Raw genomic sequence first — 1,835 nt, 5'->3', positions numbered from 1 at the left:
ACAAAAAGTTATTTATAGTGATTATCACTTTTTCTTTTTCTTTTTTTAAGCCCAATAGCTTTAAAAAAGTTGCATTAGTACTTTTTCTATATCCTTTAAGCACCAAACATGTACTAAGTCCTTATTTTAGCCTCATTTTTTTACATTATTACACATTCGTTTTTCACTTATTTTCAATCACATATTATTTATTAAAATAATATTATACTTAAATTTAAAAAAAAAAAATTTTAATGACACATTCTTTATTAATAACTATATATTACTTCAAATTAATTGGGCTCAAACATGACATAAATGTACTCATGAATGAATTTATTAAAATAAATACTTTTTTATTCATCAAATTGAAAATAATTACTCATGAGTCCATACTCATCAGTCTTCTTTAAATAAATAGCTTTTTTTCTTTTTTTTTTTAATTGATAAATATTTCCATTAACCTTGTCTTGAAGAAAAAGCCACCCCCACCTCACCCCTCAACCCTCGCTGCCCTTCTCTCATATCTACTGCTGAAATAGTGTACCGTGCAGATACATACGAATTACAGTATCTATATCCCGTAGCACAAAATGTTCAGGAACCAGTATGATACGGACGTAACGACATGGTCACCGGCGGGGCGGCTGTTCCAGGTGGAGTACGCCATGGAGGCAGTGAAGCAGGGTTCGGCGGCGATAGGTCTGAGATCGAAGAGCCATGTAGTTTTGGCTTGTGTGAATAAGTCCAACTCCGAGCTCTCATCCCATCAGAAGAAAATTTTTAAGGTTGACGATCACATCGGCGTCGCCATTTCCGGCCTTACCGCTGATGGACGTGTACTGTCACGCTATATGCGTAATGAGTGTATTAATTACTTCTATTCGTACGAGTCGCAGCTTCCCGTTGGTCGTCTCGTCGTTCAGCTCGCCGATAAGGCCCAGGTCATCGATTAACCCCAATTTCCTTTTTGTTTTGTTTAAATTTTTTTTTTAATTGTTTTAGTGTATTGGAGAGTATATATTGTGTCTGGATCATGGGAATTGAGGGATTGGCTTTTAGATTAAATTTTATACGTTTTAGTTTTTACAAAGCAATTTTCTTGCTTTTTCGTAAAACCCCTAATTCTCATTTTCTTTTTTGGAGAACTCTAATTCTCATTTTCCATTTTCTGGATCATGGGAATTGTGCATTTGAGAGATTGGGAGGTTGGGGCTTTAGATTGAGAGCTAATGGTGTGGGAATTTTTCAATTGAATGTTATTAAAATATCAAAGAATTGAATTTTATATTTCTTCGAAAGTAGTTTTCTTGTTCCTTAGTAAAAATTGGATTTCTCTTCAAACTTCGATTCCTGTTCTGCATAATTCTATGTAGTTGTGCAATTCTATCATTTTTGTGCAAGGTGAAATAAGCATTTTTTTCATTTGTGAAGTCTGAAGGTAGAGCGTAATATTATAAATTTGGAGTTAATATTAAGGGATAATGGAGAGTTTGCAATTTGAAACCTGAAAAGCTTATGAAAAGTTTGGCTTCAATTGGATCCATAGTAAATTAAATAGGAATAGCAGATTTGAAAAATTAAAGTGAATAAAGAGAAGTTAATGATCAAGACTTGATTTACATGCTCGTTCTTGGTGAAACTTAAGTTAAAGTCAAGTGATAAGAGGGAATGAGTGTTGAAAAAGGAGATGCTACATAGTACTTCGAAGTGTATATATATATATGGTCATATTGAATCCTAGGTGAAAGTTTTGCATCCCAAGTTACTCCAAGTTTATTAGAATTTTCTTCTTCTGAGTAATATAATATGGTTATTATGTTGGTATTTAGATTGAAATGTCTGTGTTTGATCGG

General features: G+C 33.2%; 1 protein-coding gene across 1 annotated transcript in view; it reads left to right on the top strand.

Annotated features, from left to right (window-relative positions):
- The first annotated feature begins 442 nt into the window (after nucleotides 1-442).
- The window catches only part of LOC111378112 (proteasome subunit alpha type-1-A-like), a 4,460-nt gene continuing 3,067 nt past the window's right edge, over nucleotides 443-1,835 (top strand). Inside the window, exon 1 of the mRNA XM_023001283.1 lies at nucleotides 443-923. Coding sequence (XP_022857051.1) covers nucleotides 573-923 — 351 coding nt within the window. The 5' untranslated portion in view covers nucleotides 443-572. The remainder of the gene's footprint in view (nucleotides 924-1,835) is intronic.

This window comes from Olea europaea, unplaced genomic scaffold (genome assembly GCF_002742605.1).
Source record: "Olea europaea var. sylvestris unplaced genomic scaffold, O_europaea_v1 scaffold1767, whole genome shotgun sequence".
In the NCBI taxonomy this organism is placed as follows: domain Eukaryota; kingdom Viridiplantae; phylum Streptophyta; class Magnoliopsida; order Lamiales; family Oleaceae; genus Olea; species Olea europaea.
The sequence above is the reverse complement of the archived record's forward strand: the minus strand, read 5'-3'. Positions and strand labels throughout refer to the sequence as shown.